Source organism: Pleurodeles waltl, chromosome 6, assembly GCF_031143425.1.
Source record: "Pleurodeles waltl isolate 20211129_DDA chromosome 6, aPleWal1.hap1.20221129, whole genome shotgun sequence".
Lineage (NCBI taxonomy): Eukaryota > Metazoa > Chordata > Amphibia > Caudata > Salamandridae > Pleurodeles > Pleurodeles waltl.
In genome coordinates this window covers 328,127,943-328,142,275 of record NC_090445.1, presented here as the reverse complement: position 1 = coordinate 328,142,275, position 14,333 = coordinate 328,127,943, and the positions used below count along the sequence as shown (strand labels likewise).

Below are 14,333 nucleotides of genomic sequence, written 5' to 3'. Positions count from 1 at the left end.
CGAAACACACTTATGCATACACTAACGCACACAATCACACACTAATGCATTCAGTGGCACACCCTAGTGCATACACTGAGGTACACACTCATCCATATCTTAACACACCCATGCAGATGCTCATGCACACTCAGACAGCCATGTTCAAGTAAATGCACACACATATGGAGAGACTGATGCATTCACTAACATACACAGGCATAGATGCAGACAAACACAGATGCATTACAGCTGCAACTGTTCTTTCAGAGACTAGAGTGGTTCTAACAAGAACCTTTTTTTTCCAAATTTTATTATGTGTTTTTTTGTTGAGGTGTTTATTTTATTTATTTTTTAAAGAAAACTAGCTCTAAAACAAGAGTCATTTGAGATGTCATCAGTGATGTCACTAGGCATGTAATATGTGAGGTCATAAGCAGTGCATTACCGTGGTGTGGTGTAAGTTATAGTTAGCTGAGATAACTATAACTGCTGAATCTCACTGGTTTTGTATGTGTGAAATGTGAGCCTAACTATAATATATGTCCCTGTAACCTTTGTTTTTTTCAGTGATGTATATATATATATATATATATATATAGATACACACACACACACACACACATATATATATATATATACACATATATATATATAGCAGGTGTGTATTTATCTATATATACATATATAGATAGATAGATACACACCTGCTGAGGGCTGCTTTTAGGCAGGGTATTAGGTGTTAATGTTGGCGATAGAGGGAGGGCAGTGGAAATGGGTTGGAAGGCATGGTTGGGTTAATTTAGCAAAACTAAGGCTGAAAGACTCTTCTGTTCTCTAATGCCGGTTTCTTTTTGTTCGCAGGCTCGGCTTCCAGTCTTCTCGGCATTGCTACTCCTGTTTCTCCAGCTGTGCTGCCTGCCCTCAACCATCCAGGCCCTCCAAAAAAAGCATCCGATCAAGCTGCAACCAGCGAGGTCAGTCCAGTGCTCCATAATGAAAAGGATGCCCAGGTCAGCAGCACACCCCAACCCAGCTTGGCACAGAAGAACCCTCCGGACAGCCCAATTCTCTCCAACTTGGCCATGCCAAAATCCCTCAAGACACTCCAGGCAGCCATCACTAGTGGAGGAGGTGCTCCCCCACTTGTTGGGGGGCAGTTTCTGCCATTCCCGTTGTCAGCCACACCACCCATGTTTAGCCCCCAGGTCCAAGGGGCCTACTTCCAACAGCTGTATGGTATGAAGAAGGGCCTCTTCCCCATGAATCCAGTGATACCTCAAACCCTTATTGGCCTGCTGCCCAACTCCTTGGCTCCATCAGAGGAACCAAAGCCTCAAAAGCCCACTGCAGCGGCTCTCAGAGATCCACCACCTGAGGTGGAGGAGGCAACACAGACAAATAGTGAAGATATGCTGCTCCTGCAAGGCACTGGGGTCTCCACTGTGGACGTAGCACACAGATACCTATGTCGGCGGTGCAAGGAAGCTTTTGATGACGAGGGACAGGCAGCCGCACACCAGGATGAGGCCTGCTTCCCGCAGGGTGCTGCCCCACCACCCTTGCGGGTGCCAGTCTGTACCTACCACTGCTTGGCCTGCCAGGTGCTGGTGAGTGGCACCGAGGCCCTAGGCCAGCACCTACGCTCCAGCACCCACAAACGGCATGCCCTCTGCCAAAATAACCCCACATTTGCCAAAGAGGAAGCAAACATACCTCATGCGGACCCCGGCCCGAACCCAGTGTCTACCTCTGTGCTCCTGGCTCTGTAGAACCACATATCTATCTCTGTAGCATTTCTTTCTCCGTTTCCATCTCCATCTCTCCTCCTGTTTGTATCCATACCCTGGTTTCTCTCTGTCTACATTTCCTTCTGTTCTCTACCCTTTACTTTTTCTTATTTCTCTTCCCTGTCTCTCTTTTCGTTTCTCACTCACACTTTGGTTTGTTTCTTGTCTTTTATTTGTCTCCTTTGTCTCTCCTTTTGTTCAACTCTTCCGTTGTCTTTATGTTACCTTGTGACTCCCTTTCTAGACCATTGGATTTTTTGTTCCACTTTTTTTTATCTCTTGATTTTTATTGTCTCCTTTTATTCATATGTCTCCTTGTCTCCTCATAGCATTGTTTTATACCTTCATTTTGTCTCATTGTCAGTTGTCTCTCTCTTGCATTGCTTTCCTCTGTCACCCTCTATTTTCCTGTGCAATCCACTGTTATTTATTTCTCATCCGTGTCTCTCACTCCTTTTGTGTCATTATCTATTTATTTGTAACCCTCTTTAGTTGTCTTTTATTGTGCCACTGCCCTCTTTTCCTTTGTCTTGGCCTCCCTTCCCTTTCTACTCCTGTCTTTTACACACACAAAGAAACCTGTTGTTCACTCTTTTAAAGAAACAATAGAAAGGCCAAAAAAACAAACTTCCCAAAGTATGTTGAGTCGATTAGACTTGTATCTCGGTGCCATACCCGAATAAAATAACCCCTCCTCATAACTGCTTTAAGAAAGAAAGAAAGAAAGAAAGAAAGAATGGAAACAAAGAACTCCAAAATAGATAAAACCTATAAAGGTATAATAACCAAACAAGAAAATCTTCCGGATTTCTGGACTACTGTGATGCTGATGGAAAAGAGAAAAAAGTAACTGTGGGGGTGAGCCACACTAGAGGACATATTTTTTGGCTCTGTGTACTGGTGCTCTCCTCATTCTGTTGAAACTCCCAGCAGCGAGCACTTCTTCCAAAAAAAAATACAATAAGAAACTTTAAGCAAAAGATGAGAACATTAGATTTCTGGGATTTTTTTTCCATTTGATTTCTGAATTTGGTAATAAGTGGCGTCTGGCAAGTAGACCCTCTCATCCTGAGAAAGGGGGAGAGGGGATTTGTACCTCTAGAATGTGGGGGAGGGTGCATGCCCATCCCTTTATTCAGCTCATGCTTTAAAAAGTTACTCTCTGACGCCAAGGTGGGACCACGAGGACACGGTTGTGTCATCTTCAAGAGGAAGGGGAAAGCTGGAAGATTTTTTAAAAACATGTTTTCTGTCGAATCCAAAGTTTAGAGAGTTACACAAAAACATTTTAGAAGAAAAAAAGTAAAAGGCAAAAAATATTTTTCCCATCACACAACCAAAAGACGAAAAATCAAAGGAAATCCAAAAGGACGACGAGGAAACAGAAAAAAGAAAGAAGGAACGGATCCCGTTTGGTGTCAGGATAAAAAAAACTGAGAAGAAAAGTGGAGCCTGAAAACCTAAAAAAGAAAACAGACCTGAAAAAACCTCAAAGTACCCTCCGGGATCTGTTTCCCTAACCAGTTTCGCGCTCGTATATAAATATATATATTGTTTATTGTTTTTTTTTTGTTTTTTTTTTTGCCCCCCTCAGTTTTTTACAGTCAAAAGGAAATTCTGATGGGGTGGGTTTTTGGGACAGGATGTGATTTAGCATGGGGGGAGTCATGGACATAACCTCCCCTCACAAACTCTTGGACCCACCTTGGATGACTTGTATTTAAGAGAAAAAGGATAAAATGACAAAAAAACTAACAAAAACTGGCGAAAAAACCAAAATGAAAATGTCAAAAAAGATATGGGTTACCAGGGGAGGTACTCCACTTCTGCAACCCTTCCTACTTAAGCTTTTGTTTTCTCTGCAGGGATGGTGGTGGGTGGAGGCAGGACAACAGAGGATGAGCACAACTTGATCCTGGCTGACTTTTCCAAACCTGCAGCTTTTCATGTTAGGGCGGGAGGGAAGCATTCATTTTGCAAATCATGTTGCTGTGTTTTTTCATAGAATTCCGGTTGCTTTTTATAGCCCCTATTTTCCCACACAACCTGGAACCCCCTCCATTTGTTTCGTAATTGTGGCCCTATCTCTCCAGTCAATCATAGTCTGCTATTCATGTCTTCCAGCCTTGCACCCTTTCTGTTGCATTTTGTCCCTTTGACTTTCAGGTTTCATCAATCTGTCGAGCCTGCTTTATCTCTTCTTTTTTGTTTTTAGTATTCGCCCACTGACTTGTTCCTTTCCCGTTTCTTTCATTCTTGATTTGACCTTTTTCTCAGCATTCTTTGTTTCTCTATTTCTTTCAGAAGTTGTTCCTTACTCCTTTTCTCCACCCTCCTTTTCCCTTCATTTACTTCTACTAGTTCCCTCAAGTTCTTAAATTATGCCGTAACTCCCGGGCCTCCATTCGGTCTGTTCGTCTTTTCTCTATCCTCATCACTACTCTCATTCGCCCTCTGACCTTTCTTCGCACCCATCCCTAACTTTTTTCCTCTTTGCCTTCCCACTTGTCAATAACTATGTGCGGCAGACGAAATGTTTCGCCTTGGGCATCGTCTACTCCTCTCCCCCAATTCCCCGTCTCGTCTCCCTCCTCCGCGCGCACACTACAAGAAAGCAAGGCCAAAGGGAGCGGGTGCTGCGGGACGAGGAGGGTTGCTTGTCAATTAGACAGGCATGTGCTGTGTCTCTGCCAAATTACCCACACCCTTTAAGTATGTTGTCAAATCTATACACTGAACCGCCTCCCCTCTTGACCACTTGGGTGCAAATCCCTTCCGTTTACGCCCGTTACATCTCTTCTTGATTCCCAGTTAATTTTAACATCCACCTGCTCCCAGGACGTTCCCGTCCTCACTTGTTCAATATTTATTTTGATTAGTATAAACAAGAAAAATAGGGACAGATGTGCATCGTAAGCTCTTCTGCGACCTACAGAGTCAGTTTTCTGCAGCTCTCACTGGCTGTTGTAAGATGCATACAATCACTTTCGGTAGGCGTGTATCAGTGAGTCCCTATAATCGGGGTGCCACGGACACGTCTCTACACCTCTCTGTTTTGCAGAGAACGTGAAGCCCCTGTTTCTAGTAGATGAAGCCCCGGAGCTATTCCTAATTATCACAAACATACAACAACTTTGCCAATCAAAGTTGGGTTCTTATATTCCAAATCATACATAGAAACTATATTTGTTGTCCCCACCAGATGATGGCATAAGCCTTTTCCAGCTACTCCTAATTTATATACATTGTGCCCCATTAAATGAGTTTTTAAGCCGATCTTAGCCCGGCCTGTACACACAACACAGGCCCCCTTTATCCACTAAATAGACTGTGGGTCAGCAACAGCTATTTGCCATACAAAGATCTTGCTTCCCCATTGGACAAAAGCTAAACTTACCCATCCGTTCCCCTCGCACATAACACATTTTGGATGAAGGATTTAGTATATCAAAGCCCCGTCCCATAAAAACATTGTATGTTCCCTTGTGACCGTTGCACAAAGACTTAAAACAGAGGTTGTGTGACCCCCTACGTTGACCAAAAGATATGTTTGTCTAAGCCCTTTCTGATGGGGTGCTGGCATATCAGCAGCACCTCTTCCCATAAACAGAATATGAAGCGTTATCCCCACTGATGGAAGGCATGGGCCTATCAGAGCAGTTTTTGCCCACACAAAGAACGCACTGCTTTGTAGCTGTTGCGTAGTGGCCTGCTATACCCGATTCCCATCTAACACACAGATCCCAACAACACCACCCCCTCCAAAATGTTGGAACACCTGATCCTTGTCCCGGTTGGCCAAAGGTTTGTGGCATCCTTGACATTTTAAGTTCACTCCCTTTGAACAAGGTGGCTGAGCCAATTTAATTCGGTCTCAATATACATACAAGATTTACACTGCTTTATCTATTCTCCAGCTACAAATTAGTCACTGCTTCATTAGGTGAAGGCCTGGCACAGTCTCTCCTAATATACAGACTTCTGTGCCTGCCTCAACTGCCTGGTGGAAAATCACACCATGGTCCCTCTCGTTATGGAGAGGGGAGTGTGCCTACCCCAAGAGATGAAAGGTAATCCTTTCCTTCTCCCTATCAAAACATAAGACAGTCAGTGCTCTGCCCGTCTGGCTAAAAAGACAGCGTCTAACTATTGCCATGTTCCTTTCCCCATTAGGCAAAAGCCTAATTTATTGCAGCCACTCCAATTATACTGGGTAACCTGGCTCGGCTACCTTTTGGTGATGGGAGGTTTTCTTCACTGGCCAGTCTATGTTCCAAAACAGAACATTGCCCATTCTGCCTTTTGATCAACGACCAAGTCTATTCCATGCCCAAGGTTTGAATATGGGCATATACTGTCTGCTCATACTAGACAAAGGTTCAGCCTTGCACAGTCTTTAACGTTATGAAGAAAACCGTGTTCCTGACGACAAAGGTTAGGCCATTCAGAGCCTTATACAGATTACTCTAATCCTGCCTCCATGAGACAGAGGTGTGCCTTGTCGCATTTTCTCATAAAGGCAATTCTAGTCACCTTTTAGACGGTGGCACTGCACAAAAATTTAACAGCCCACATAATATTGGTTCAGGATTGTTACTGAGTCTCCAACACTTGTGCCAAGTTTAGTGCTTTGTGATAGAAAATGGGGCATAATGGGTGAAACCTCTTATTGTGATTGTTATTTGCATATATCTACGTTTACTCCATTTAATAACACATTTCTAGCTGGTATTAAAATGGAACATTGACTCGAACGAGTGAGCTCAGTTGATAATCAACTCTTAATTGTTCCTAGTCATAAAATAAGCACAAAAATTATTTCCCCTTGTTTGCTACCCAGAAATTATGCTTGTAGTGCCCACCCACGTTTAGTAAGGGCCTAGTTTATAACAGACCTTTCAGAATATACAGCACTTTGTCCCAGCTCCCCCAGAGAAATATGGAGCCTTTCAATCTCCATCCAGAGGACACATAGTGTCCCTGTGCCCATGAGCCAAAGGCTTAGCCTGTATTAACATTTCACAGTATTTAGAATATGGGGCCCAGCTCTTATTGGGGGGGAAGCAAGTCTTACTCCCTGCTATTTTAAGCAATTTGATGTTGTTTCCATTGTACCTAGGTCGTTACTGGGTAAAGGCAGAACCTAGCTCCTGTAAGGATGTGGACCCATTTGTCCAAGTAGGGCCTACCCACACCCAAGTCTTCCTTCCTAGAGCACGACTCCCCTCACATCAAAAGTTGTACTTCATTATATCATTTCTAATCGCCAAGTCTCTTTGTAAGACCTTCTCATGAACCTTTGTTTTCTCCTTGCTTTTCTGTTCCTATGTAAAGAGAAATAAGCCCTGTTTTACTTTGTTGCATGTATAAGAGGAAGAAGCTGTATGTGTCGCTCAGAATGACTTGTGTATAAAGGTTTAAAATGGAAAAAACTACAAACCAAAACAAATTTGCAAATCAGTGTCTATTTGGAATCGTGGTGCCATAATTTGAATAACACTGGAAAGTATGAATCCAGTTCATGGTAATTGCTAGAGAAAAATAGTCAGAAAATATATTGTGGGATTAGGTGGGCCACTGGGATGATGAAGCTATAAAACGAACGTTCATGGGGAGAATGTTGCTTTTTGAATCACACCAGAATATACATATTTTTAGGGTAAAGAATTGTGTCATAATGGAATATCAAAAGGGAGTTGAGCACTTTGACATAAATATCACAATGTTGAATGATGCTGAAATATATATTTCTGATGGATACTTCTAACCGCAGGTACCACACCATACTGAACGTTCGCCAGGTGTCAGACTGGATTCAGAAACTTAAAAGCAGTTTGCATGCACCCTGGTAGGTGGCTTTGTGCAGCTGCATGCTGGCACTGTTCTGCTCCTGAAATGACGAGCGGAGACATACCCATGACATCAGTCCCTCAGAGTTTCTCCCTGGTCTTTTGAGCATCCCTTTTAAAAAAATTATCCAGAAGCAAAGGGAAAATGTCAACTCCTCTTACATCAGCGTTTAAACAGTGTAGGGACTGTTGCAAACCGATGTCTGTGCCGGATCCTCACAAAGTCTGTGTATGGTGACTGGGGTCACACCATGACTCCAAGGCCTGCGACTGTGCTTACCCAAACCCAAAGGCAATACGGGAAAATGAGGCAAACCTTAACGTCATCAAACCCAAGACGACTCTACACCGCATCTGGTTGAAGTCAATAACAAGTTTTTGTTTACACCTAAAAAGTCGCTCTCGAAGCAGTGAAGGTTGAAATCTTCATGTTAATTACAAAAAATATCACAAGAAGTCAAAGCAGGTATTGGCCCCCTTACCTCCACTCTTGGATTGCAGAGCAGCATAAAGCCATGAACATGCCTATCCGTCTCTCTCACCTGATCCCCTCTGAGGCTAATCCTGAGTTTGGTACCAACACTCTTTACATTTCCAGGTCTGTCAGCGGCATCACAGCAAATAGAGGCCATGCTGTGTAGAGTTGGTAAAGTGCTAAATATATCTGGAACGTCTTCGGCCCCCAAGGATACACAGGGGACAGCAGTCAAGACTCCTGCTGGCGAGTTCGTCCTGGGTGATGTCTGTGCCCTATTGGCCCACGTCAAGTCTAGCCTTTGCTCTGATGCCAACGTCAGTTCTATTGCTATCCCCTGTGCCAGTTTCTTTCACATCCATGCCAATACCGTTGCGGTTCGAGGAGGATACACAGCCTATAGTGCTATCCGACTCCAAGCAGATTTCACCTCACTCTCAACTGAAATGGTGCCTGGCCCCAGCTGGCATGCAGCCTTGTGCAACCCCAAATTCCTACACTTTTCCTTTACCACATGATTGGGCCCAGATTTTACATTATCTTTTTAGCATGGCCTCAGAAAGTCATAACTATGATGAACGGGGCAACTATGTTCCGCAGTATGATGAAGTAAAGACTAATGTTTTGACAGAAGTACGCCCAGACTCCACAAAGCCGCTATTACCATTTGGGCACTTGGTCACCCTCACAAATATGCTTTTGGGCACTTGACCAAAACCTTGTTCAGGTCCGCCAGTTAGCAGGCAGGTTGCGCATCCTTATCTCCCTGCACCTGGTGAGCCAGACTTTCTCATTGAATATCCGAAACCAGAGAGTCTGGTGGTACAGGCGTTCACCTGCAAAATTAATCCCAAAGGCACCTTAGAGAGGGTTCTGGCCTCAGAAGTAGGAATATGGTGTTACTCCTGCTACTTCTTTGTGCTGAAGGATGGAGGCCTCTGTCCTGTTTTAGACCTTTCCCTTTCTGCCTTCCTATGAAGGACAGATTCAAGATGCTTACACTTGACCAGGTACTGTCTGCCCTAGACCCTGGAGACTGGTGGCATTAGACATGCAGGACACTTATTTTCATATTCCTGTCCTGCAGGTTCACAGGTGCTATCTGCTGTTTATGGTGGCCCAGGAGCATTTTCAGTTTGTAGTACCCCCCATTGGGCTCATCAGTGCCCCTCGGTGCTCATGAAAGTGATGGCGTGCTCTTGAAACACAACTTCAAAGGTCAGAGGTACCATTCTTCCTCTGCCTCAGCGACTCACTGCTGAAGGCAAGCTAGCCCGAGGCTGTCGCCAACCATCCAAGAGAACACAAGTGGTGAGGTCTTGGGCCCTGTGACAGGAGGATCTGAACCTATGGAAGGGGCTAGACTGCTATGTAATTTCTCTGGTGGTAAACTACCTGGGTGTTAAACTATCTGGCGGGATCTTTAAATACATTGGTGGATAAGCTAATGTGCAAAAATCTAGCAGATCACAATTGACAGTTGCACCCGAAGGTGGCATGGGGCACCTTCGAGCAATATGGAAAAGTCTGACTCAATTTTTCACCTTCACCAAGAAGGTGCCATGTCAGCACTTCTATGCGTTGAAGTTTCCTAGGCAGATCTCTCTTGGAGACTCCTTTCGTCTAGTGTAAATCTCACGTACACCTTTCTGCCACTGGCTTTCGTGGCCGAGTTCTTAAGAAGATCCGGAACAACCAGTGCTCAAATCGGGCCTAGCTACACCAGATTGGGCCAGCAGAGCGTGGTACTTGGAACCGCCGGGCATGAGCATCTGTCCTCCAATCAAGCTGCTGCTTCAGGAGAATCTTCTGTCACAGAAGCAGAGCAGGTTGCTGTCCCGGGGCCCAAACTATTTTCATCTCCACTGTTGGAGAATGAATGGCCACAGTTGGCCTTGTTCAACTTTCCCCCTGAAGTCGTTGATGTCATCTTGGCATCTTTCCACAAAATCTGTGTAAGCCAGCTGTTGGGACAAATTTGTGGATTAATGTAGCACCCGCAAATTGATTATCCTCAGGCTGTTATCTGAAGTCTTGTTATTCTCTCCCTAGCCCAGCAAGGACTTGCTTTGGGCACTGTTAAAGGATACTTATCAGCTCAATCACCCTTTTTGTTGCTGCCGAATCAGCCCTCTTTATTTTTACCTCCTTTTGTGAAGAGCGTTTTGAAACGTTTGCAGTGTTTATTTCTGCCAAAGTCCTTTCAAATGCCACAGAGGAACTGGAACATAGTTATCACCTTTTTGAGGTGCGGTCAGAAGTCCTTAGAGACTTTTGGCATTTAAAACTGTCTTTTTCATTACCATAATAGTCTAGACAGGTTGCTAGCTGTTTCTGTCAATCCACCTCAAACCACATTCTTTTCTGATAAGTTGGTCTTGAGAACCCAAGCGTCCAAAAGTGGTCTTTACAGTTCATATCAGTCAGGTTATCACCCTGGGATCATTCTAAGAAGGAAGAGAGACTCCATTGTTTGGACCTTTAGAGGCCCCTAACATTTTTAATCAATCCTACCAAGAAACATCAAGTGGACAATAAGCTCTTTGTAGGGTTCTCTTTAGCAGTTAAGGGCAAGGCAGTAAGAAAACAGGCATGTCTCAATCGATTCTTCTCTCTGTAAAGATCTGGCACGCACTGGTAAAGAAGCAGCCTCCAAAAGGCTTCTGGCCTCATTCCACCAGGACCAAAGATGCCACCACTGAGTAAGCACTCGGAGTGCTTGTCCTCAACATTATCATGCGCTACATGAGCATTGGTACACACTTTCACAAAGCACTACTGGTCAAATGAAAGGGAATTTTGTCTGCTCCATCCTGCAGAACGTTTTGATATGAGCCAGTTCCAACTCATTAGGAGGTACTACTGTGGTATCTATTTACAAGCTGAGGAATCAGTGGTTAGAATTAGCCATCAAAGAAAAAGTCACTCACTTTTGGTAACGATCGTTTGTGGATATTTTAACTGGAAAATCATCACTGACTCTCCCACATCCCCACCTGGACTCCTTTCACATTAAAAAAGATTCCAATATTATAGATCTACAATGCTTGTAATGCCAATCTGCTTGGCGTCCTATGACTGATGACGCTAACAGCCAAGAAAGCAGCTGACTTCAGCCTGCATGGGTGATGCTAATCTGCAGCTCTGCTTGTCACTTATAAAGCAGAAAGACCGCACAGCACCATCTACTGGCACACAGGAACATTTGCTTTAAAGTTTCTGGATCCAGTCTGACGCATGGGAAATATTCACAAGGTGAGGAATCCGCCGTTTGAGAATACACCAGAAAGATCATTAAAGAAGATAAGCAACTTGTTCATCAGTGTCAACATGGTGCTGAAACCAAAATGTCCTTTAGTGTGACAGCACTATTTAAATATCATCTGAGAGGATGGTGACAGAATATGAATATCACTGAACACGATGGATGCAGTATTTGGACATCTAGGGTCTGATTTAGAGCCTAACAGAGGGAAAAGTCCATCACAAATGTGACGGATACCACGCCCGCCGTACTACAATCGCCATAGGCTGTAATGGGATCGTAATCCAGCGGACGGGATATCCGTCATGTTTGTGACAGTGTAACCCCCTCCGCCAGCATCTAATTCAGGACCCTAGGTAAAAAATAACTTACTAGGAGTACAGCTTCAGATTGTGAATGCTAGTGTGCAGAATCGTGACAGAATTTTTTATGCATCAGTGTAGTATGAACGTCACAGGGTAGAGTTGTGTTGGAATATCAATATTGCAAGCACAGTGCTGAAATATGAATATCCACATAATCGGTTGTTGGAATATGAGTATCAGTGGGTAAAATTATACAAGAATATGAGTATTATCTGAGAGAATGTTGATAGAACCCGAAAAGCTCAGAGCAGTTTAAGTTATGAGTGTTACCCACTCCCAAGACAGGTTCCTTATTGCCTTAACTTGTTTATATATATATATATATATATATATACATATATATATATATATATATATATAGCTAGATAGAGAGACAGCTAGTCATGTGTACACATGTCATCCATACCATCTAGTGTTGACCTTGGACATGTGCAAGTTGCTTTTCTTCAAAGAAGCATTTGTAGTAAAGAGGTATAGTGAATCCTCCCTCCCGTTGCTGGTAATGTGTGTGGCAACTGCCTACAACAGATTTTTTCAGCAGCTGGTTCTGAACCAAGCTCAGGATCGATGCCTTGAGGTGGTCATCTTTGGGCCTATTCGAGTGTTCCAGACCGGCTGGTAAAGCAGTTGTTGCATCTACTATACTTCTGGAGTTTCGACGACTGGGATCTTTTCAGATTCTACCTGGGGAATACTCCATCATGTTTTACCCGAGAATGACCAATCCACGATGGAAAGGACTTAGTTCCATAACTGTTCACAGTGTTGAGCCAAATATCCCTTAGCATACCTCCAGCAGGTGTGTAACCACTGTCTATCCCTGTACCATAACAAGGCCTCCTGCTGGCGTGCCTTCCATTAAAAAAAAGACACCATGCTATCAACGCAGTAGTCACCTGACTCGATGACCTACGGCACAACAGCATTGAGAAGGCACCACAGCTGGGTCCCTCAGCCGAGCAGCCTCTGCCTTTTCAGCCCTGGGTTAAAAACCCTGATCCCATCAAGGGCCAGATGAGGCATCCACTATGCGTACTACAACCCTAACTCCTCCTCAGTGAACTGAGACTGAGCACTGCCCTCAAGGGGGTCAGGCATCGAGGGCTGATGCCATTGTCAGCTGTCCGGTCCACCACTGCCACAAGGACATGGTCAGCACCGAAAACACACTTCAGATTCGGCTCCAAAGCAGCTTCCGGAGTCAAAGCAGACCCAAAGCCACTGCTCCCGGTGCTGAAAATACATTTGCCATTGACAACTCCTTTGGTGCACATATCAAAGACACGATCCAGACCTTCTTCAATGTGGACAACGACACTGGCGCCCAAACTGATTTCCGTGCCCCCTAAAGCGCCCAGTGCCCAGACCCCCGCCCTTCACCACATCAGGGGATCAAGAACAGCCTATCCTGATTAAGAAGATCTCAACACCAGGCAGCAACTGATCATGTTCGACCTTCAGCTGGCAAGATCCTCGCCCAGCTTCAACCAGATACACAACTCAATCCCTCCCAAACGTAAATGAACCTTTGAGGAACCTTTTGACCTGCAGCCCAGAGCACCGGCCCAGACAAAGGGGCACCACAGTTTGGGCACTAGCGCTCTGCTTCCTCAACCCCATCTGCCTCACCCTCTGCTTCCTTCTCTTCTTTGTCTACTTCTGTCTCAGCTAAACAACTGGAAGCCCCTCTGCCTGAATCATCTGAGGGTTCACTACATTCTGCTCTTCGGAGGTACAGCACTGGATCCCTATGTCGCCCCATTTGACCTGCAACTACATGATGACGCCTGATATAATTATGATAGAAACCCTGACAGGAATACTGACCTGGGCCTTTATCCTGCTAAGCCATCCCTGCCAAATGACACCACCTTTTATGAGTTCCTGCAGCGGTCAGCCAATTATAAAGGAGAGTGCATAAATTCAAGAAGGATGAGGATTTCCTCGTGGAGACACTACTCTCCACCCAGCACGCCATACCATTCCTCCACATGCTAAAGAGATTGCTGGAACCATCTGCTTAGGTGCTCACGCAGCCAGTTAAAGCCGGGCTAGTCACCCCAAGAGTGGACAAAAAATACATACTCTCACCCTCAGAACCTGCATACGTTAGGGTACAACCTGTTTCAGACTCCCTTGTAGTACTTACGGCTTGTAAGTGCGCCAACACCCAAGGTACCAGCGACACACCACTAGAAAAGGAGAGCAGGAAGATAGATGCACCAGATAAGCTGGTCACTGTTCAGTCATTGGCTTGTCATCAACTCAGTTGGCCTGCTCTCCAGGTAAGACCGGGCATGCTGGGACGAGATGGAGGCACTCCTCCAACATCTCCCAGACCAGTACAAGAAGTGAGGTCAAGAGCTTGTTTCGTAAGGTAAACTCATGTCCAACACCAGTATTCGGTGTGCCCTGGACGCTGATGCAACTGCCTTAAACTCAAGTGTCCTCATTCGCCGCCGCACCTGGCTGCATATTTCTGACTTTGAGTCATGAGTACAGCAGCATCCGCTCAACCTGCCCTTCAAGTGAGGAGCACCTTTTTGGACCGTGGGTTGACCACATGCTCGAAAAAATTAAAAAGGACATGGCTACTGCAGGGTCCATGGT

General features: G+C 44.8%; 1 protein-coding gene across 1 annotated transcript in view; it reads left to right on the top strand.

The window, feature by feature from the left end:
* Window positions 1-7,218, top strand: part of ZFHX2 (zinc finger homeobox 2) — a 194,685-nt gene extending 187,467 nt beyond the window's left edge. Inside the window, exon 11 of the mRNA XM_069242071.1 lies at window positions 844-7,218. Within this exon, the coding sequence (XP_069098172.1) occupies window positions 844-1,751 (908 nt within the window). The 3' untranslated portion in view covers window positions 1,752-7,218. The remainder of the gene's footprint in view (window positions 1-843) is intronic.
* Window positions 7,219-14,333: the final 7,115 nt, after the last annotated feature.